General features: G+C 37.1%; 1 protein-coding gene across 1 annotated transcript in view; it reads right to left on the reverse strand.

Annotated features, from left to right (window-relative positions):
* Positions 1–23,480, reverse strand: part of LOC117399748 (GRB2-associated and regulator of MAPK protein-like) — a 72,353-nt gene that overhangs the window by 12,031 nt on the left and 36,842 nt on the right. Inside the window, exons 3-4 of the mRNA XM_033999114.3 lie at positions 8,966–9,096; positions 4,000–5,184 (exon numbers count right to left, since the gene is read on the reverse strand). Of these exons, the coding sequence (XP_033855005.3) occupies positions 4,000–5,184; positions 8,966–9,096 (1,316 nt within the window). The remainder of the gene's footprint in view (positions 1–3,999; positions 5,185–8,965; positions 9,097–23,480) is intronic.

A 23,480-nucleotide genomic window follows, 5' to 3' on the forward strand; every position in this document is an offset into this window, starting at 1 on the left:
CATCAACTCCATCATATTTTACCGTAAAGACAAACTGACAAATTGTACAATGGGCTTTTGTTTTATCAGCACATTTTGCCAGCCAGTCTTTGAACTCTGTTGCATTTAACCAGTTGTCGTTGAATGTGCAGTTACTGATGCGAGATTTCTTTTTCAGGGGGGGTAGTAGGATCACTCAATGATGCACCTTCACCCCGATCGTCATATTGTTTAATTTTTATTTACTCCTATCACACACATTACTTAAATCAAAACGGTTACTTCTCTCGCCTCGCACATCCCCTCACTCTCACCTCACACTAAGTACTCTCGCCTGACTCTCTCTCACACACACACACGCGCGTGCGCGGGGTGCTTTTGCGTGTTGGTGGGCAGAATAGAGGCAGACAGCTGCTGTATTTTCAGCATTTTAGTTATTGCTTAAACTTGGGAAATGGCAACACTGCAGCAATGGTCTTTAGTTGGACACAGAAACGTTTAACATTAGCTATCCCCCTAGCAACCGGCAAATTCATAAACAAAGGCCGGTGAAAAACTGCCCGGGTGGCAACCCTACCAGCACCCCGCGGTTGAGACATACTGGGTTGCAGTCTGGATAACAGGTTACGCATGTAACCGGAGGGTCATTATTAAAATACATACCAGTGGAATTAGGCCTTTATTCTCGTTTGTATTCGGGAATCTGTGCATCTACATTGCTGTGGTTTTGGCTCTGTCTAGCGGAATTTGAAGAAGCGTTTCTGAATAGGTGAGTTTTTGTTTTTTTATTATTAGCTAACTTACATTTTTGTTTTACAAAGATATGGTACCCAGCAAAAACCCTTACCAGGCAGGGTTGTTTAAACGATAACAAGATTGTCTTGATCGCTGCTATTTTACGTTTCATCCGTTTCGCTCGCGTACGGCTCAAAATGATAGGACTATCAGGTCATCTGAAGATAGTTGCTCCATAAGGCTTTTATTATTGTACGTTGTTTCTGAATATAGAGACACCAAATCTGAATCAGAGCTGCTGTCGTAGTCTGTCTCTATTGCAGCTGCATTGTCCAACACTTAAGGTGTTCACTCTATGACGTCACTGGTCAAGGTCACAAGATTTTTTGCTTGGGGCAAAAATACCAGTTTTTATTTTATTTTATTTTTTATTTTGTCTTTAAATACGGACCACATGGAGTAATTATCAGTATTTTTTATTCGATTTTTTTTTCCTGTTTGGGTTCCCCTTTAACTCTGTGTTATTAGCCCCCGCAGAGATGTACATATGTAGTGGCGCCGGTCACACTTTACATTCTCCTTATATCTGTGAAGCACTTATCCAGTAGTGAGGGACATGAAGGGGTTAATACATTAAACAGTTACCCACCTGCCATTTCACACAGTTCAAACTAGGTCAGGAGTCTTATGTTAACCAGTGGTGACATCACCTTGACAACTTCTGTGTGTAAAATCCTCCCACACAGCAATAACTCTAGTCTATAAAGTTTTTGAAAAGGAGACAGTCAACATTTATCAATTCATTATCTGCACTGCATATTCTTTAGAATAAAAATAAAGGGCAGAAAGGGGAGCAGTTAAATGTCAGCCTTAAATCTGTAGTTAAAAAGAAAAATACATGTACAGTATGTATTACATAGAATTGGTTTGAACGTCTTACTGAGCTTTATTGATAACTGATAACTAATTAATATATAGCTTCACCCTAATTACTTTTGCAATCTGATCACCACTTACATTTCTGGTCAGTGGTCACTTATTGAGGTCTGTGGATGCTAGTCTACTTTTCCCCAACCTAGCATAACAATAATGCCAGTAACACATTCCTCACCTTAAAAAAAAAAAAAAAAAAAAAAAAAGAGCTATAGTGAGACCCACAAAAGAAAAAAAAAATCACAAATACTATACAATCAAACTCGTTTTACCGTGGGTCTGAGATATTATAAACAGGGCAGCAATACATCCAGTAACACATAGAAATAGGAGGCTAATAATACAGTACACCATAGTGTAAACTTAATATAAGCTTTTCAGTTTATGCAGTCTTGCTAGATGAGAACGGGCAATCACTGTTTACAGTAGGGTAAAAGTAACAGATTGCACACACCACAACAGTAATGTTACCTATTATCAGTGCTGTGCAGTCATATTCTTTTAAAATTCTCAACACGGTTGTATCAAGTCTGCAAGTTCTTGCCTGCGCGCTAAAAAGACCACTTTTACGTTTGTAGCCTAGTTTAAATTACTTTACGATTTCTGCTTGAGTGCCTTTAAGTAAGATGACACTGGCTGCAACTCTATTGTCTTTTTTTATACACAAATAAGCTTACTTGATTTGAAAAACGTCATGAACATTACAAGCAACTTCTTACACTACTTGGTTTGATTAAATGAGTAGTATACAACAAAATATAAAAGATGAACATTAATTTCAACAAAGAAAAAGACAACTTTTTAATAAGAAAATATATTGTAGCCTACTTCAATAGGAACATTAGCCTGCTATTATTATATTAAACCAAAACAATAAAAAATAATAACGATCTGGTTCTCTTGCCTTTTTCAATGAATATAATTTAATTAATAGAGAATAAAAACATACTAAGATAAAAACTACCTAGCCTGAGTTTAAGTAATCATTTTTGTAATCTCCCAGCGGCTTCTGTTGCATACACATCGTGCAGACTGTGGGTCAACCAATGTTCGTGTTGGGGTGCGTATTTTTTATTTTTTTTTAATCATTGTCGTCCTTCTGGAGTCCTCTGAATGCCTTTTAATTTGTTTATTTTTTAAGCCATTTAAATGTAAAACCATAACTAAAAACATGTTTACAGGATTTATTTATTTATTTATTTATTATTTGTCCTGCGGTTGCCTTTAATTAATTTCTCCACACATTCTACTACTTTGTATAGGATGTAGAACAGGTGTTATTGTCATTGTTTGCGCCCCGGCACCTCTTTCTTTACAAATTAAGCACTGCCTATTATAATAAATACAAATAAATAAAACCTGTGACTTACTTGTTAGTCAGTCAGGCAGTGTACAAAGGGGTACTTTCAGTGGCCTTTTTCTGCTTGTTTTTCTTGTTCACACGGATGTTGGGCCAAAACACTTTTATCCATCCTCTCATAATTGATTTGCATTTGCCAACTTTTAAATCACGAACAACAACCAGTTGTTTAGCCTCACTTTTGACTCGATCAATAGCTTTTAACTTTTCTTCCAAGCCTTTTTTTTTTTTTTTTTACTTTGTTTTTATGCAGTAATTATGTACTCAGCAGTAACCATAGTGATGAGCTCAAAAGAAAATTCAACCGTCAAATCAAATGTTTAACTTTCTAATAAGGCTAATTATATTAGTGTTATTTTATTTTTTGTCATATTTAATTTCAACTAGAAGCAAACCGTGCTTTTTTCTAAATTGGAAAACGTTGCTATCACCTACATACATAGTTTTAATTGGTTGCATTTTGTCAGCTAGCCTTTGTAAGTGTGGTTTTCATTGGTCGCATTTGGTCAGCTGTGTAAATGGTTTCATTGGGTGGAAGGGAAGCGATGTTTGCTGCAGTCAGTGCTTCCGTACAGTACGTGTATATGAATATATCATGAATTTGTAGTCGGTAATACAGAAAAAACACAATTGTAATCGCGTCTATGGCTAAGGGGGGCGGCCCTGAGCCCCCCCCCGCCCCCCCCCTTTGATTTACAGTATGTACATTCCTGAGTTCAAGTAATATCAACAAATGTATAGACAGACAGCCACCCTAAATATCCCCAGAATGTAATTCTCTAAATAACTTGCTATATATATGTAATGTGATTAAAAGTTATTATACTGCTGGGGATAATAGCATCTGAAGTCTAATGGAAATGGCAGATATTATTAATTCATACATGCATACTACATGTCAGTTGCTGGGATATGTGTCCCCTACTAAAATTGCATGCATTGCTTTCAAGCATATCTATTTAGTACTTAACAGTTAAAAAAAAGGTACTTACAGCTTCAGACTTTGGAGGCACTGGAGGTGGAGGTAGAGATATTTCAGAAACCTTAGCTGAGCTGGCTGGCCCTGGGGCAGGCAAAGAAGATGTTGAGGTACCTTTTAACTGAATGGAGCTTCTGTTGCCATTACATTTGTTTATTTCAACAGCAGAGCAAGACACAGTCTGTCCAGCGTGTCTCCCCACTACCTGATCCAACCACAGCTCCTCATAAGGAATCTCAGACTTTGTGGGGAATAACTGTCCGGGTTCTTCGGTCACCTCAGGGAAAAGGTAGTCGCTCCCGCTGTCACCTGAGTCAGTGCAATGCATGGAATCGTGAGAAAGCAAAGCCCAATCCCCACAGAGGTTCTTGCACCCCTGAAGGTAGACCTCACTGTTGCCGTGCAGGTTGTTTCCGTACACGCAAACAGAGAGTCTGTGGAAGGACTGAGTCAGTTCATCACGGGCGGAGCTCAGAGAGCTCGGCATGTGGCTGTGACCGGGGCAGCTGCTGTTCTTCTTGGGGCTCTTGCAGTCTTCGTTCCAGTCCACCCGGACGTCCCGTACCGCCCTCGAGTACTCGTCAATGTCAAACTGCTCCTGGCAAAAGCTTAACCACCGGTGGACCATGGTCTCCAGCCAGGACTCATTTTTCAGAAAGCCCTCTGGAATGGTGAACTTTGGCACGGCCAAGTGCAGGGGAAAGTGGGTAGGGATGAGTTTGTTGCTGCGCAGCACGATGCAGACCACCACCGTCTTCGTCTGGATGTTGACAAACTTATACCGGTGACCCTCCCGGATGAGATGCAGGTCATACTGGTTCCTGGGAGGGGTGCTGGGCACAATGACATTAACAGGCAGCCTGGTCTTTTCAACAATGTTACGGATGGTGTGCTCCCCTTCTTGCATCTGGATCTCCAGCGGGCTGCGTGTGCTGAAGCGGCCTTTACATTGGAATGGGAGGCTGATGCTCTCGTTGGTCCTGTGGTTCATACAGATGAGGCACGGCATCTTGCCACGGCCCAGCTTGCTGATGGAGTTTAGTTTCCCAATCTTTTTAAAGATGGTGTTAAGTCTGGACTTCTCCCTTGATGTTTTTGCATACAGGATCTCTGCCTGTCCCATTAGAGTCAATTCGTCCCCCGTGCTCAGAGTGATGTTGTAGACTTCTGTGTCCTCATTACATTCTCCTGAAGCAACCTAGAAACAGATATAAAACCACATTTTTGTAATGTTTAAATCTATAAAGAGCTACTGGCAAGCTATTTTTAAACCACAAAGTACTCAAATACTTCTGCTCTTTTCTCGCATAGAGCTATGTGTAGTTTTCCTGTCTGGCTTGGTTCACTTAGTGTTTTGGTTTCAGGGTTCTCTGAAAGATTTTATTTTTCATTTATGATTTTCACTTAAACTTTTTATTGCTTTACCTTCATGAAAGAAGAATACCACTTGTCAAGTGTAAACTGTTGGCAACATTTTTTGGTTAATGATATAACATTTTGAATGAAGAGTAAATTAACCATGTATATGTAGTATAGTTAGTTAGTTAGTTCTTATCTCCACTTCAGTCAAAACTCTTAGTTGCTTTATAAAAACAAACAGGCTTGCATCTTTGCCTAGACAAAATTGTATAAACCGAAGAAAAGGAGAAGTAATGGGATCCTAATATTTAATGTGTGTTTTACATTGTTGTTTAGATCATTAGTTGCCATGCTTACTAACAGTTACAGCTAAAATGGCTTCTGAAAATACTCCACAAAGCTAATTGTGGGCAACTGAGATGTGGAAGCACATCAGTGTTATATAGAATTTCAGTGCACAGTTCTTCATCATACAAGCTTTAGTGCTCAGTGGAATTTGAATAAGCGTCACCACATTACATCCCCATAAGTTTATCCAGAAGCATTTTTCTTTTTTTTGAACGCGCTTAGTCAGTAAGCATGAGAAATAATGATTTAAGCAGAGACAACAGTAGAGAATTATACAGACACACCTAATGTAGTTTAGGCCTTGTCTGGCTTGGGGTGTTTGTGTGTAATGTTTCAGAAACAAGGAATTAAAAAATCATGCCTATACAATCTAAAGTTTCCATTTAAATTTAGAGGGCGAAGAACAAAAACAAAAGTTGAAAACGTTTGTCTGGAAGAGTATTTGATCAAAGCAAGTTTTCTTGAGTCTGGCTTTGTGTGCTTATTATTTCAGTCACAGTTTCCTGACAGGAAGTCAAACAGCTTTTCAGTATTTAAACAATCTTTATTGCTTCCTATAGACAAATTCAGGAAACAATTCAGAGTTCTACTTACACACAACATGAGTCCCTAATAATTTTTAACACACTGTCAAAAAGCTTATTGGACCAGATTTAATCCACAGTGGTCTCCGTGTTTAAACATGCACGTATAACATGTGTTGCTTTTCTTTCCAGCAAGAACTATAGCTCTCTCACATGGGCCGGCCAAGGCTCCTTTCAGGAAACTGAAAATCATCGTATCTATTGCTGTTTAATAGCATTTTTCATTTGTATGTGGACCCTCTAGACATATTTATATTGTACTTTACTTGTTTTTAATTGGTAACAAATACAGTATTTTCTAACAGTACTATAAAATATATCAAAATAATATACAAGTATCTTTTCAGTTAACTTTTTGAACACCAACTACTGTTCCTCGGTTACAGGCACTGATATGTCCCTTTTTTTTTTTTTTTCCTTTTAAGAAATAAGCAATGTAATTAGTTTCTAGTGTCTCATTGTGCCGAATAACTTGCATTATTAAAATGTTTTATTAAAAGAAGATAATTGTGTGTACATGTTGAGTGACTGAATTGAAAGATCTTTAATTTTCACTCTCTAACCAGGAAGAGATACTGTAGTTTTGACTGAGCACCATATAATCCCTGACCAAATGCAAAGTCACCTTCGAGCCATGACATCACGGCAACACTGAACATAGAGATAAAAGTCTGAAGGTTAATTTGTGAATTGATGTGTTGAACACCCTGTTAAAAATTACTGAGCTGAACATGCCCAATTCATTTCAGAACAGAAGATAGGAGGCACTTTTTTACACAGAGAATTGTGAGGGTCTGGAACCAACTCCCCAGTAATGTTGTTGAAGCTGAAACCCTGAGATCCTTCAAGAAGCTGCTTGATGGGATTCTGGGATCAATAAGCTACTAACAACCAAACGAGCGAGATGGGCTGAATGGCCTCCTCTCGTTTGTAAACTTTCTTATGGTCTTATGTTCTTATTGGCATCCAAGTGGGTTTGAATTTACCTGCATAAGGAACCTTTGCTCACAACCCATGTCAATTTATAAATCTGTCCAAAACTTTTCTAGTGTTTCAGTCATTAGTATGGCACTCATTTTACAGAGCTCCTGATGCTCTCTGTGGGCATGTTATCTCTGTTTATCGACTGTGGGAGGATTTTCAAGTTCAGACGTTATTGGAATTTTGCTGATGGTATTGTACAGTCTGACAATACTACTCTAACCCATGACATATCTATTACACTAACCCATAAAATATCTACTACAAATGACAGCCTCTGACCACCACCAGTTCAGTGCTGAAAACCTTGGGTCAGAGTAGAGGTATGAGAAAACAGCCTTAGTGTACTGTATATGTCAGGATTAAGTAATGTAAGCAAACTTTTCATAGGAAACACTGCTCTACTGAGTGACTCAGAGGTTTATAGATAGTTTTGAAACTTTTATATAACCGTAAAGCTGTTAAGCAATTTATGTTTACATATAAAAATTCTTAACTCTTTTTCCACACTATGCAAATCACACCCACGTTAGGGTGTGTGCTGTAAACACTTCTGTCCAGATCTGTACAGAGAGTTGAGTTATGGTTCATTCTTTATGTTGAAAAACACAAACTGTGCTAAAGGTATTGTTGTTGTTATGTAAAACAGTGACAGATCTAAATACCATCTATGTTAAAATATAAAATTAGGACCAAACCTGTACTTTTAAACACTTTTAAAGACACACTGGGTCTCTTTTAATAATTTTAAAGAGTATCACGTCCACATAACAATACCTGTAAGATATATTGGATCTTGATGTGCTGTTTCCTATCTTCCAGCATCACTTGAAATAAATTTCAGGAATTTGGAATTGCTTCGGTCAACTGTTATCTTGGTGACACAGTTCGCTGCAGTCCCTAAATTAGTGTCTTTATGCTTTCCAATCAGGTGCACCCCGATAAACATCACTGGATGCACCTATTTATTGTTACTCGAGAGTTCTCCCAAGCAGTATGCTATGGATGTGTTTCCCAACACCAATTGCAATACAAACCCTTGCTGGCAATAGTTGTCACCTGGACAATGAATCTGAACTGTACTGACAATGCAGGAGAATAGGCATTTTGCAATAGGCTATTCTTTCATGTATTCATTCTTTATGTTACGGTAACCATACTGTATTAATAGAAAAAAAGACATATTTCAATTAATAAAATATCAACCACTTCTGAGAAACGTTGCAAAAAGCATATTTCAGTATAGTGTGGCAACAAGAACCAAACAGAACTGCATTTTACTGTTTTTTTTTTTTAATATAAATGTGTATTGTTTTTATTATTATTAGGGCTACAACATTATAATAACTGTCACTTCAACTAGCTTATGTGTAGACTAAAAATTATCTCAAACGCAACTCTTAATAAATAATTTGCAAATGTTTTGAATAAACGTGTTTCAAAGAGCTTTTATGGGTGGGATTTTAGTCTCATTTTTTAAATAAAAATGTACGAAAGATTCGCTCAGGCAACCTGCATGAGGCAGATTTATTGCAATTATGTTTCATGACCTGCTTTACAAAACATCCCACTGTATTTGGGTGTTTAGGTTTTTCTATAAAAACAAATCATCCTAATGTTCTAGTCCTGAAAATGTTTAACTTATATCTCGTGAGTGTCGGTGATTTATCTGATAGGTGCTCATAAATATTTGTTCTTCATTCTGACCTTAACGTTGAATGTTATTTCCTCCATGACGTAAACCCGCTCAGGAAATGCCTTTGCCACCTCCTCCACACTGTTGAAGTATTGCACAGGTTCCTTTATATCTCGGTCTTGTTCCAGCAGTTTAAACTGACCTAAAAGAGACAAACAAGAAAAAATAATGATTTGTACTAAATATTCAAGAAGACATCCACTGGGTTTAACAAATAATTTATGGTTTAGTATTCTTTTTTTCTTTATGAAAAAAATGAGCAAATGACAATTTGGACTGTAATCTACTTTAAGCCGCTTGTATTTACATGTGCTTCCAATATGCAGTCCAATATGTAACCGCATTATCTTTTTGTCTTCAGCTCTGCATGTCTAGTTCAAGTCTGAAATGTAACAGATTGCTGTCTTGAGATATTGAGTTGAGTGTTGTCAGCAAAAAGCCAAACATGATTACCAGAAAAACGTTTGTCTTGAATGGTCAATCTGCTATGTTTATTGCACTCATTTTTGCTAATTACATTCTCTCTATCATCAATGTCTGGTGATTGACTTACTGTTTATTATCTGACAAAGTAGGCAAGTGTCATTCTGAAAGCTACTACAGTGTCACGAAAAATGAGTGCAGATTTAAGAATAGATTTGGGATCATTATTTTAGGTTTTAATGTCAGTGTTTGGGTGGGAAAATAGATTTACCTTAGAGAGGTTTCCTCATTTATTCAAGAAACAAAGCAGTTAATTAACAAACAACTGCAGAGCAACACTCTAGGATCTATTCAACTGATTTCATCACTATTTGGAGACAGTGACGGTATTCCATGCAACTGCTTTAAATAGACTGAGGTGTGTCATTGTGGAACTGTATGTGTAGAGGGGCCTGAGAAGGCAAACATGGAGGAAAGGCAGGAAGTGAGTGGGGATTGGGTAACTGTTAAAGTACAAAGAGGAGGACGACACCGAGCCGTCAACACAGAGAGGAGATTGATCTAGCTAATAGAGTCCAAGCACTGAGCAATGACGACCTAGTGCTGGATGAACACAGGGGTGAGGTGTTGTTAGTAGGTGATTCAATTATACGCTGTGTCCACGGTGATTTTAGCCATAAAGATCCCGTAAATAGGGTTGTTACCTGCCTCCCTGGAGAAAAAGTAAAGGGTATTAAATCAAGAGTGCACAGATTATTAAATCACAAAAAAGAGTCTGTGTTCATTGTACATGCTCGTGAAAATTACATAAGGAACAGAAAATCTGAGATTCTGAAAGAGGAGTTTAAATCATTAACAAGACAGCTGAAAAAGTTAGGATGCAGAATTATTCTCTCAGGTCTACCACCTATTGGTGGTGGTGGGGTTGAAGTATTCAGTAGAATTAGGACCTTAAATACTTGGCTGACTGGTTGGTGTGTGCAAGAAGGGCTGGGATTTATAATAGACTATCATCTGAGTACCAAATTTGGCGATAAACCGCAACTCCCGGTAGAGAATTTTTTTCTGTGTTTTTGAGACAGACTAGGTCCTAATACATCTTTCTAGGGTGGGTACGTCATTGGCAATGTGGTAAAATAGAGGCAGTTTTTCATATAATTTACCTGAAATTAATATTTTAAAATGTTAGGTGTGGTGGTAAGACAAATGACCGTAACTAGAGTTTTACACATTGGATTAACACAAAAGTGGTATCATTGCATTGAAGAGACTTGTGTTTTTATTGAATATGTCACAGTGTGGGGTAATATGATCATGTGACATTATCAGACGTCAAAGGGCACAATGAATCATGTTTTGAGCTGTTTTTGGACACTGAGTTCAAATGGCTGAAGAATGTGTTCCACCTGAGCTAGAAGTGTTTAAGACGGCTCATAATATTCCTCAGATTATGTGTCAGTTTTTTACCAAAAGTATTTGATCTCTACCTTGCCGTTCGGTTTTGGCAGGGTGTCAAAAAAGTCCTTTTTTGACAAAAATGTGTATGGTTTTCTCGAACATTCTTTGAAAATGTCAACCTGCAGTGCAGAATTCTGATCGTCTCAAACCCTTGCAAGTTATACATCTATTGAAAGCTTGTTTGCCTTCCCTTTTAAATTACACATCATGTTGTTCAATATTTCCATCTGTGCTGAAATTCCTGTAGCTGATAACATCGAACATCACCTAGCAAGGTATTTAAACTAGGAACTGGGGAGGGGAGGGAATCTAAAGAGGCATGTCAAATTCAGGTTAAAAGTATCCTTCCATTCCCGCTACCCACTGAGTAAACACAGAGGTGTATGCTACAGTAACCTTCATCAAATTCCTATTACCCCTGCTCAACCACATGCTCTTGATTGGACCAATTTACGCCTAGGTTTATTTTATGTCAGGTCTCTGTCTAATAAGGCTCTGTTAATTAGTGACTTGTCAGGATTGAAGTGTGGAGTAGTGGTTAGGGCTCTGGACTCTTGACCGGAGGGTCGTGGGTTCAATCCCAGGTGGGGGACACTGCTGCTGTACCCTTGAGCAAGGTCCTTTACCTAGATTGCGCCAGTAAAAACCCAACTGTATAAAAGGGTAATTGTATGTAAAAATAATGTGTAAAAAATAATGTAATTGTATGTAAAAATAATGTGATATCTTGTAACAATTGTAAGTCGCCCTGGATAAGGGTGTCTGCTGAGAAATAATAATAATAACTGAAACTTGGCTTGGACCGAATGACAATGTTTCCCTGATTGAGGCTTCTCCACCTAACTATTATTTTTTCCAGAAAGCTCGCTCTACTGGGCGGGGAGGTGGACTTGCTACTGTTTTCTGTAGTGAACTTCACTACAGAAAATCAAACAGGAAATTGTTGAAGGTTATTCATCTTTTGAAGTTTTTAACATTGACATTAAACAGTCCATTACTTGTTCATATTTTAATTATTTATCGACCACCTAATATGATAGGATTCTTTTATTGGGTGATTTTAACCTTCATGTTGACATGGATTCTGATTCTAACTCCTTGGAATTTTTGAGGCTACTGGATTCCTTAGATTATATCCTGCATGTCAAATGTTCTACGCATAATCGTGGCCATACTTTAGATCTGGTAATTTCTCATGGTCTAGCTGTTAAGAACATCATAACCCTAGATCTTACTATTTCTGATCATCTTGCCATTCTTTTTGAGGTGAATCTGCCAGTATCTACAAAGACTGTGGACCGTACATTTAAATCCCGAGTAATTAATTCTTCAACTGTTGTTAAGCTTTCTGATGCCTTGAGTTCATTACCACCTCTCAGAGTCCTTATCAGTAGATGAGCTGGTTAATACCTACAACACCACCTTGACTGGTATCTTAGATACCATAGCACCAATCAAAAGCTCACTGTGGTTCAGTGATACAATGATTCAACTCGTAAGATGAAATGTTTTCATTATATATGCTACCGTTAAGTGACATTATCCGCAGACACGGAGTGAACTTCCATTGCTATGCTGATGATACCCAGCTATATTTGTCGGTAAAGCCAGGAATTTCTTCTGCCTGGGTGTTATTAGCTACTTGTCTTACAGACACCAAGCATTGGCTGTCACAGAATTTTCTAATGTTGAAATCAGATAAAACAGAGGTTATGCTAGTGGGATCACAGAAGCAACTAAAAGGTAATGTGGGGTTAAACAAGCTCGACCCTTGCAGTCACATCAAAACATAAACTAGAAATGAGTTTGGGGGTCATCATTGATCCTGAAGTTACTAAAGCATGTTTTTACCATTTGAGAAATATAGCCAAACTTATACCAACTTAGACCCACTTGTTCTCTCTCGCTTTCAATGCTCTTTAAGCCTGATATCTGTTATTAGTTATTGTCTAAATTGTTATTTCAGGTTTTTCACTCCATCTTATTTGTATGATTCTGTATGACACACACATCCACAATGTTTAGAATTCACATCCTTGCCCTGTATTTAATGTAATATGCCTGTAGTTAATGTATTTGCATTGTAATATGCCTGTATTTAATGTATTTGCATTATTTCTTTTGCTGTTTGTAAAATAGGATTCAGTTGATTTAAACACTGTTCAGGGTTTCATAAATGTAATGTGGGAAACAGAGATCTTGAATGCCTGCTATGCCATTGAATAAGGAATACAGTACTAGAGGTATGAAGTGGAAGTATCTTCTGGGAAAAAAAAAGACTTCCTAAAGTTTGTGGTACACATGTCCTAGACAGGGGTATTGTAACATCAGTATATAACGGTGTATTTTTCTACTATTGAATCTTCCAAACTACTAGACTGTTTAATATACAGTATACAATTATAAATCCACTGCAATACAGTTCATAAAATATTCGAAGATTGTGTTTAATCTAACAGCTGTTTCACTACTATTAAAAAGGTGATTTATGTAGTGTGCCAAATTTAATCATGAGCTTTTTGTTGCCACAAAGACCAAAGCAATGATGAAGGAAATGGATCTGATGCATGACAATAGCCTATTCAGTGCTGTAAACTGAATAACTTTCTGTTGAGACATTCAAAATCTGAAATGTAGTGAAACATCTGCACTGTTGAGTGTATACCCCTACAGGAAAAAAAGAAGCTTTTTTAAAATTTAATAGCATATCTACATATTCAGAATCTCCCCATTTATAGAGGGTATCCAATTTCTTTGGATGAATCAAAAACAATCCAAAATAATAGTTGGTTTTCATTTGACTGTAAGTCGGGGGTTTTAGGAAATTACAATAATCCAATATGGCTGTGTAATACAAATAGCAAAATAACAATAATTGCACAATTATTTATTAGCTTTTTGTAGATCACATTCTAGACAAGCTCTCAGTTTGTACTATATTAAATCAATATGCGGATAAGTAATTATATAAAATGGTACCAAGTCTGTTGTTAATAAAACCAGTGCCAGACTATGTTTGCAGTATAGTGAGATATTAGCATTTGTACAGCTTAATAAATGGAATCAAGCTTTAACAATATCTTAATATAACATGCATTTGTCTGAAATATTTCATGATACGGCTACATTTCTAAGGAATACATTTTACACACAAGTACAGCAGTAGAGCCTAAATGATACGTGCTGTATCTTGTCAACTCAATTTTTATAATCATTCTGTTTTCCATAATAATACTTGTAGTTTGGGGGCACTAAATAATATTTAAACTCTGTTTTTATGGTACTTTCTATGTATTTGTTGTTTTTGTCAGGAGCCCACAAATAAACGAGGTCCTTAAAACTCCCAGCTGGTGAGGCACCTCAAATGGTTAGTTTACCTGCAATTTAAAAACCTAAATATTACCTGAGCAGAAACCATCCCAAAAGGCTCACATACTGTACATATGTTTCAAGCTATAGTTATTACATCTCTCCTTTCTGTGGTACATTATTTTCTAAATGTTTTGGCGGAGAAGAACTAATAGGATATTTACAACAGACAGACAGTTTAATCATACCCAGATAAGAGAACTCTAAATAAACAGATAGATTTCCATTTCAAGTCCTGTGATTCACTGATTCCAAGCTTTACCAGCACAGCAAAGGCCTTGTGTCGACAGAAAGTGAATCCATATTTCAAGTGATTGATACAGTAACTAAAGTTTAGAAAAGCTCATTGGTCTTGTGTGTCATAGAGAACACAGTGGATGATTGCAGGGTAATGATAATCACAATAGCTGTGCTGCAATAAAGTAAAACAGAGTACAACACTGAGTCCAGGAAGTAAATATTGTAGATTTCATGCCAACACATTTATTTCCCAGCCAAACCTCTATTTCTTCACACCTTGGTGTACAGTACAGACAGTATGTGACACCTAGTATGTGCCATTCACACCTAATTTGCACAGGAGGCACCAAATAACCTGCTCAATTTATATAAGAAAACACCACTGTAAATTGGCTGAATGCAGAACGCTAATGAAGGCGGCATTATCTGGAACGCTTGCCTGCTTAACAGGCTCCAGTATTTGACTAATGCACTATTGATTTTCAAGACATATCTTACAGGTAATGAGGTAATGTCGCAGGTGAAAGAACCACATGCTGTAAAAAAAAAGGTACCAGGATTGTCCAACAGGAACACAAAATCATGTCAAGGGTTTTCACGTATTAACAGACTGCCCAAAGTTTTAAGCCTCTATACCTAAGAACTACAAAAATAAATGATTTCCATTACACGAGAGTAGTTAAAACTTCATGCTGATTTGAACTCGGCTCTCGCCAAGATAAGCACCAACTAAGACGTAGCTTTACAGTAAACTAATGTGATCCATATGTGTCTCCATCCATTTGTGTTTCCTTCCATATGATGATGTAGATCTCCTTCTGACTGGTGTTGATGGCTGAAGTGTAATGCTGGCTCCTGGGATCAGCTTATTTGCCTCCCTAGCGCATCGGCGCACAGAACGGCTGGGATGCTGGCTCCGGGGATCAACCACAGTGCGGTCTCCCCAGCGCATCAGCATGACAACCGTCTGGATTGAGCTAAGTAGGGTACATCTTTGGGGTCTTCAAGTGGGCACCTTCCATCCTCTGTGTTTCGTCGACTAGCCCACGACACCTCAAGAGGGCTCGACGGTGATTCCCAGCATCACCCCCCTCCGTCCCCCAACTCAACTCAGCCCAGCTTACTTACCCGTACATCAGCGTTTCTTTCTTTCTGTTGTGCTTGATATCCCCAACCAGAATCTTTCCGTCTCAACCACAGCCAGTTGCTGCCTCTCTCTGCTGCTTCAGATAATTTCTTCACTGTGGGACACAACTCTTGGCAACTGAATCCGACGTCTCTGAGAAACCAGGTTGTAGAGTGTGCCACAAATCCTCGACAACCCACCTCCACTGGGTAAACCCAGACTCTCCATCCTCGCTGTTCCACTTCAGCGGCTAGTTGAGCATACCGCAGATTCGAATGTGCAGAAAATGTGCCTTAATGTTGCAGGTGATGAACACAAAGGACATGAGGGGTCCTCTGCTACCCATATGTTTAGGTTCTGTGGTGATGGGAGAACATCATATGTTGACCTGATGAGGAAACTGATCCTGCTCTGTTCCATTGTCCATAGGTCTTTCCAGCCAATAACAGAATTAAAAAAAAATATAAGTCTCTCCTTATAATAAGTTTTTGCAGCCACTGAAGACTGTTAAGTGCACATTTTAGCCTTTAATGTTCCATTTTAGTACTGAAAAACACTACTATATATTATAGCATTATGATTTAAATACTGCTTCTACTGCCACTACCACTACTACTACAACCAGCTACAGGAATAAAAAAAATAAAATAAATAAAAAACTTTGTCTCCATTCTGCAAGTCAAGATTTAATTATAGATAGGGCTTCTGTTTTTTGGTTTTTACTAATTTCATTTTTCAGTGCTCATTTTTAGCTATTTTCTAGTTTTATGTAAATCTTTTTTTTTTCAGGGCTTTTGCTTTTTATATACTTAAACTCAAAAACACATTTTTACACTAAGGCCTGCTTGTAGACTGGCATGGTCTATTCGAGTGTTTTGTGTGTTGTGTGCTCTGTTATATTGTTATATTGTGTATTAAATTGTTTTTAGATTGTTTGTGATTTTTTTAAATGGGGCAAAGGGATGAAGTCAATGTGAATTGAATAAAAGTCCATGCTGCATTCAGACTTTCTATCTGCGGCCTCTGCTTCTGAAATAGATTTCCAGAAACAATACAGTTGAGTGTCGTTTGTCACTCTGTAACTGGCGCCTGACTTTTCTCTGATCAATAAGATCTCCAGAGGCCTGACCATATATATTGAGATATACTGAGGCCAGTCAGTTTATATACTTCAGGTCAGAAACTATATGCATTGATTCCACTGCTTGATCTAATCTAATTTCATCACTAATGGCTGGTGGCATTTCATCTGTACTGTATTTTTCATTTACTGTATTTTTCATATTCAGATACTATGGTAAAGGCATCTGCCAAATAAATACATAAATAAATAAATAAATAAATAAATAAATAAATAAATAAACCAAATAAGCATTCAGAGATATCTGAAATCAATCTGCAAATATGTGTTTCAAATACTGTTTACTGAAATTAATAAAACATTTAAATATTAACTACAGTACAGGTTTCATTATCCAATATATACAAATTGTATTTATTTTACAAGCCATATATCTCTTGAACAAAAAATAAAATAAAATAAAAAACAGGAACAGGAACTCATTATGAATGCTATTGAGTATATATCTCAGCAGTGTAAATTTGGTGTTCTGACATGAGGTTGATTTAGTTTCAAATTCACAGTTACATGAAACAGAAGAGAAGAGAACGTACTATGACCGCGTTTCCCTTAGAGTAAAAATGAACTTAGTTTTTTCACAGGCAGTTGACACATACACACACTAAGTATATTCAGATTTTTGTTTTGTTCATCCCAAGTCTAAAATGATCTTGCCACAGTAATGTACAAATAGTAACATGAACTTTGACAGATGCCACTTTCAGAAACAGCTTGCAATATTTTATAAATTAATGCAGCATGACAAGGGAGAAGATTTTTTAATGCCGATCCAAGTTTCTACTAAGTCTGTTTAGGGGTACGTGGACAACAGACATGAAAGAGCCAGTGTCACGTCTATATCAGTTAAATCAATAACTGCAAGATGTATTTGATATGCTGTTTTCCTGTGTTTCCAGTTCACCTAAAATAGGTATCCATTATAAAAAGCTTTGTGTAACTGCCTATCTCCCCTGAAGATTGGTTGCAATGTATATATCCTGCCTGGAATTAACATAAGGTGCACCTAACAAAATCTGTGAAATTACCTATTTATTTTCCCTATAGTTGTGTGCAACAGGTTTCTTTATGTTGAAAAAGATATTGCAGAGATACGTACACAGCCCAGGAGACAGTCTTTAACTTCCTCTTTTCACTGGTAAATGCCAGTTTCACAAAAAAATGTATCAAAAGTACATGCAGAAATTCGTGATTGCATAGAGAATGATTTCAACAGTTTAAACTCCAGGTGGCAGCTGCCAGCAGGCTTTACACTTTTATGATGAAACAGTGCTTGAAAATGAATACTCATGATTTGAATTGGTATGGATACAGTGCCAACGGCTTTGGCACAGTGCCAGTACTACTGTATAAGCTATTCAAAATTAAGGGCTGTGCTTCCTTAAATCACTATGGTAGGGTGTTTCTTCTTCTTGTTAAAAAATTGCTTGTTAACAGACTGCTCCACAGACCACTTTAACCTATATAAAAGTGACAGAAACATCTACATTCAAATGGTTACCAAATTGAGGCACCTGTGATTAAGTTTGAGATGTAATGTTAGAACTATATTTTAATGAAATATCTTGACTGCTGTCTTCAGATAAATGACCTGTCTATTATTCCACTTTAGCCATAATACTGCCATGAAGAAAGGTGTTACCATAACATTAAAACACAAGCACCCAGGGCAATATTTTTCTTACAACAGCCAGGCCCTGTTTTCTGAAAGCAGGGAAAGCATAAATGACTGGATAAGAAGACACTATTGTGGAAAATGTGTTAAATACCAGTGCTTCTACAGAACACCAACCTTGGTAGGCACCCTGCAATAAGAACACTTCATTAGCACTGATAGTAATTTTTGAAAGCAATAATCAAATGTTTGAATGAAGAGCCTGGTCTAAAATATGTAGTGCAGGGATACAGTTACCTAGTTTCCAAGGCAACTGTATGTAAGCACTGTGTTCCGTGTTCCTCTCTTCAGTGTTAAGAAAAACAGTAAAATGCAGAAATATTAAATACATTGCCTTTTTTAAGCTAATGAACATATTGATTTTGCTTGTGAATACTGTCAACTACAAACAATATCATGTTTTATGTTAACGCCTGTAATAGGGCGAGGTGCCCTGTACATTTATATTGTTTATTTATTTTTAGAACGGGGTCTACCGCTCCGCCCCTGTGCAGGTTATTGTTTTGCATTTGTTTTAGTTGTTATTATTATGATTATTGTTGTATTATTATTATTGTTATGGTTTATTGTTTTATAAATATAGTCGCAGAGCTGTGTTTTGTTATTGTTTTGACGACGTAGCCAAATGTTTTGTATTGTCTAGTAGCGTGGATCCACAGTAATTAAAAACCTTGAGCATCCCCCGAGTTTAATTAGTTGTGTAATTGTTGCTAATTGGGAGATGGTCACCTGTATAAAAACCTGCAGCTCTCCATGTTCCAGGGGGAGTGCAGAGGAGAGTACGGGAGAGAGAGGAGACAGGAAATAACAAATAAAGCAAAGATTCTAGGAACAGTGACAGCAACTGCCCAGCCTGACCTGGGATCGTATTATTGTTTGTGTTTGTGATTATTTTGTTTAAACTTTTATTTTGCTCTGTGAGCACTGTTTGTGTTTTAGATATTTATTTTATTTTTGTTATTGAAATAAACGGCACACGGCGCGTCTCTTTACACCGCAGTTACTTTGTTTGGTTTCTTCCTGCTTTCTGGCCTCACGTCACCACTTAACCATCCTGTCACAACCCCATATTCAAATATTTATAATTAACTGAGAAGATAAAAAATATTCATACTCAACGGAAGCAACATTTTGAAGTGCTACTGTTTTACTAGAAAATACTACCTATTATCAGAAGTTTTGGTATTTGTTTGATTTAAATTGCTGAGTTTGGTGCTTCCTAAAAGGATGAAGGTTACGTTCATTTCAAGGAGGAAGGCCTTTCGATAATTTACGAAAAGCACCGTCTTGAGAGCCTTGCTGTCAACCACCCTTAAAGAAATGTGTCTTGTATCATAACTCTACAATTCATACTGTATAATGTAATACTCATGATTTAAACTGCAGTAAGCAGATTAGTGCCCTCTTGCAAGTGTATATATTTAATTACACAACTATAAGAATAAATGCTTGATATTGTTGGCCCATTTACCCAAAATAATTAATTGTGTGTGACTGATATTAAGCCAAGTGACCTAAATGATTCTGAAGAACCTTCTGAGTCCTGGTGAGACAGACAAATGAAATTAAAAGGTTATCCCAACCCAATCAGATTTCCAATAGTATCAGTTTTACTTTTCCTCCTCAGGAAACAGTGTACTAACAGTTTGGAACACATCTGCTCAGAGCTAATCAGTTAGTACTGACATGGTAATGTTCATAATCACAGTGTAGACATGGTTTGTTTTCTAAACATTGTTAACTGGGTGGTGCTGCTAATGCCACTGCTGAATCAAGATGCACCTTTTCTTTTCTTATGAGTACTTGTAGGGTTTAAAACACAGCACATTACTTTCCCTAGCTTACTGCTTTGTTGTACATATTTTTTTCAACAATTGTGATTTCTTTTCGTTTTACATCGGTTACAGTATGCTTCGGGCAGGGCCGGCACCAGGTTTTTGTGGGCCCCGGGCAATGGACCTCCAGTAGGCCCCTCAATTTTAGCGCATTCTCTTTACTGTAGCTTACTTAGTACTGTGAAAGATTTCACTGAATTTAAGGTTTGTAGCCCCTTTTAAGCAGACACAGAAATTGAAGGTTTTTCATGCAATTATTTATTATTTACAGAAATGAAAAGCAAAAAACCTAACTCCCACATGGAGCGCTAACTGAACTTTCTCCATCCTAACTACACACTGGATGGCTAAGCGGTTTACCAGTAAAACATAAACACTTTTACACACAAAAGTTACACACAAAGGTTTCACACAGTCCCTTCTGTTGCTGACAGCCTCTTGCCTTCACACTGACTGCAGACTGCCCTGAGCAAACTTTTTGCCCTGTTTAAATGCCATCATTAGGGTCACTAATTAAACTACAAAACAATTAAACAGGTAATCAATTAAATTAAATAAATAAACTAATTACACCTGTGGCTGTGCAAACACAGCCACACACATTTCTTACAGGGACAGAAGTCAACCCTATCCCTGCCAACCACCAGGCAGGGGGCCGTCCTGCCACAGTACACAATTAACAGAAAGAACACACACTACAGAAAATAATCATTTTAAAATTTACATAGAAAATCTGACAGTGTGCTTATCGCAGTTTTTTTGGGGGGTCTTTTCCGTCTGTTTTTGTTTCTTTTTATTTGGGGGTTCCAGAGGTTGGCAGGTTTCATTTTTGATGGTTTAAAATCGTATAATTATAATAGGCATTTAGGTGTTATAATAATAACAGAAAATGCTTGTCAAATGAAAGTCTTTAATTGGCACATTTGTATAAATGTATGTCGAGATCAGCCAATAGCTTTCAGCTTTACGAAGACCTGGGGAGGACAGAAAGCCAATAGGGAGCGAGAAGAGACGGGACTAAGGGAACAGGATGCAAGCAGGAAAAGAGAAAAGAAAAAAAGGGGAGATCTGAAAAGTTTGACTGCACTGCACGCATACAGTTTAACTTAGTTTAGTGAAAACTGAAAGTCTTCTACTTTCTTATTCAGAAGTGGTAACCTCACTGTATATTGAAGTGGTTCAAATGATATACAATTGAGAGTTATTTCCCTGTACGACCTTTTTGGACAAATTAAAATGATTACTAATTCTATAATTGATAACATTATACTATTATTACTGCATAATATGGGAAGTATGTGAGTCTGTTTTTAAAGTCAATATAATGAACACTGTCATGTCATTTGGAGACGTGAATTATTACATATATCTTCATTATCTGTGGAAGGTGTTTGGTCACCTTCCCTAAAACCTGTTACTTTTTGATAAACATATTCATGTATGTTTGTTTTTTTTTTGTCTACAAAACTGTTAAACATAACACTTCCTTTTTCCTATTAGTTTAAAACATTTAAAAACAACATGGTTTAAATGTCAAGGTCACTCAAATGTAGGTACTCTAACTAATAAAAACATGCGTATGACCCTAATGATGTACTTTGAAAGACTACTGAACTGTATGCACTGCCCTTATTGCATACCTGGTGGTCAATGGAGTTTTGTGGAGAAATCAAGCTCGACTTGCTAAAATACCACAGCAGCATACCAAGGTGCCAACAACCTTAATGATCCATTAGGAAATTCTAAAGGACAACACAAAACATCAGGGCAATATCCCTGTGACCGTCACTTAGAATAGAACGAGCCTGCTCTCTAATATTGCCAACAAAACTCATCAATATATACAGATAATTAATATGAGCAGGAATTGGATTAGCCAGGGCATCCTTAGCCACCATTACTATTGGGAGTCGTTTAACCGGTTTAGCAGAAATTGAGTTACAGTGCATAATTCATACAAGAGATTGTGATGAAGTTATCCATTAAAGGCTTCTGACACAAAGATAGTGGTTATATATCACTTGATCCAGTTTGTTCGTTAGCTGGTCAGAGAAGGGCAAAAGGACTTCCACTTGATCAAGGGAAATACAATAGCGTGAACAATAACGCACAAAGATCTATTAGTCAAGAGTGCCAGTATAAAAAGGCAAAGGGATCAATGTACAGAATGAAAACCCATATTGTTTTAAAGTTATTCAAGACAGGTACATGGGAAGCCATCTTGAGGCAGGGAATGCAATTTAAAAGTTTAAAAAAGTGCTCAAAATGTAAAAAATAAAAAAATAAATAAATAAATAAATAAAACAATACACACACCTTATGTAAACAGTCGTAGCAACACATGGGAACATGTAACACAATAAAATAAAAGGTCCTTATTTTCCCTTTAAGTGATGCTTTACTGTAATAATATTACTTTTATCACTAACAACGTAATATAATAAGTTTGATTTTTAATGGGAGTGTGGCAGGGCATTTGTGTGTGGGGAATATTGGGTGACAAGCCCCAAATAATGGCAATAAATAAATAAATACATTATTTTGCAAAAACACGTGGGAATGTGGCTGGAGCTGTACATTGAATATGAATAACTAGGCTTCAGCCACAGGTGTATAAAAAGGGTGATCACAGGTGTTAGGACTGGTAATGGTGAAGGTACACTGCAGTGCTGTGTTTGTTTGCATTTGTTTTTTTGTATTGGGTGATTAAAATACGCATGAGCGCTTAAACTGCAGCCTTCTGGTCTCTGAGTCTCACTGCCAATGCTACCCGGTCACAGATGGTGTCAGAAGCGGGACAGTGGCCCTGGAGACTCAATGACAGAAGGGCAGGTTTTTGGGGAAAAGAAAGTGGCAAGTTTTTTTTTTTTGTTTAACCCCAGACAATAAACTTTATCCATAATATGGAAATTACAGATGACCACTGAAAAGACAAAAACGAGAGATCACCACCCTGTTTTATTCACATAATCTACATTTTACTGACATACACAAATGTTTAATGTCCTTTTACGTGTGTTCTGTATAGTTCTTTATTGGTGTTTTTTTTTAATTTTTTTAATTTTATTTTTTTATCTCAGATCCTTTTTTGGGATGCTTTCTATTTTATGCAATCCAGCATACATTTTCTTCTGAAAAAAGGAGATTATCTGAATTAAGGTGGAGACGCATGCTTCTGTTGCATTGTGCATTGAAGCCTGTACATCACTGTGCTGAGGCTAGATGATATAAAAGAAACATCACTTTAAAGTGAATATTTGAA

This window comes from Acipenser ruthenus, chromosome 4 (genome assembly GCF_902713425.1).
Source record: "Acipenser ruthenus chromosome 4, fAciRut3.2 maternal haplotype, whole genome shotgun sequence".
Classification (NCBI taxonomy): Eukaryota; Metazoa; Chordata; class Actinopteri; order Acipenseriformes; family Acipenseridae; genus Acipenser; species Acipenser ruthenus.